Source organism: Penaeus monodon, chromosome 20, assembly GCF_015228065.2.
Source record: "Penaeus monodon isolate SGIC_2016 chromosome 20, NSTDA_Pmon_1, whole genome shotgun sequence".
NCBI classification, from domain to species: domain Eukaryota; kingdom Metazoa; phylum Arthropoda; class Malacostraca; order Decapoda; family Penaeidae; genus Penaeus; species Penaeus monodon.
The window spans coordinates 24,737,084-24,737,379 of NC_051405.1; the positions used below are offsets into that span (position 1 = coordinate 24,737,084).

General features: G+C 39.5%; 2 protein-coding genes across 2 annotated transcripts in view; both read left to right on the plus strand.

The window, feature by feature from the left end:
• The window catches only part of LOC119585730 (RNA polymerase II-associated protein 3-like), a 49,814-nt gene that overhangs the window by 32,856 nt on the left and 16,662 nt on the right, over positions 1 to 296 (plus strand). The window lies entirely within an intron of this gene.
• LOC119585726 (protein SPT2 homolog) overlaps positions 1 to 296 on the plus strand; it is a gene marked incomplete at its 5' end in the record, with an annotated part of 1,634 nt that overhangs the window by 1,145 nt on the left and 193 nt on the right. Inside the window, 1 exon segment of the mRNA XM_037934417.1 lies at positions 192 to 296. Coding sequence (XP_037790345.1) covers positions 192 to 296 — 105 coding nt within the window.

Below are 296 nucleotides of genomic sequence, written 5' to 3' on the forward strand. Positions count from 1 at the left end.
GCCATATCCAGTGGGTTAATATAAGTTGTATGTTGTTTGATATTCTGTACTTATTTTATAATTTTTGTTGTCCATTCATTTGACAGTGTACGGCTTTGCTCTCCCTGACAGTGTTGCATTAGAAAAGACAATGTTCGGTTATTGTATTAGTGTTATTTGTACTTATGGTTTCGCCTTGTACCCCCTCACAGGGATGAAGAGGATGACTGTGACGATATGGAGGCCTCATTCTCTCAGATGCAGAAAGAGGAGCGTATTTCTGCTAAAATTGGTCTCATGGAAGATCTGGAGGACAT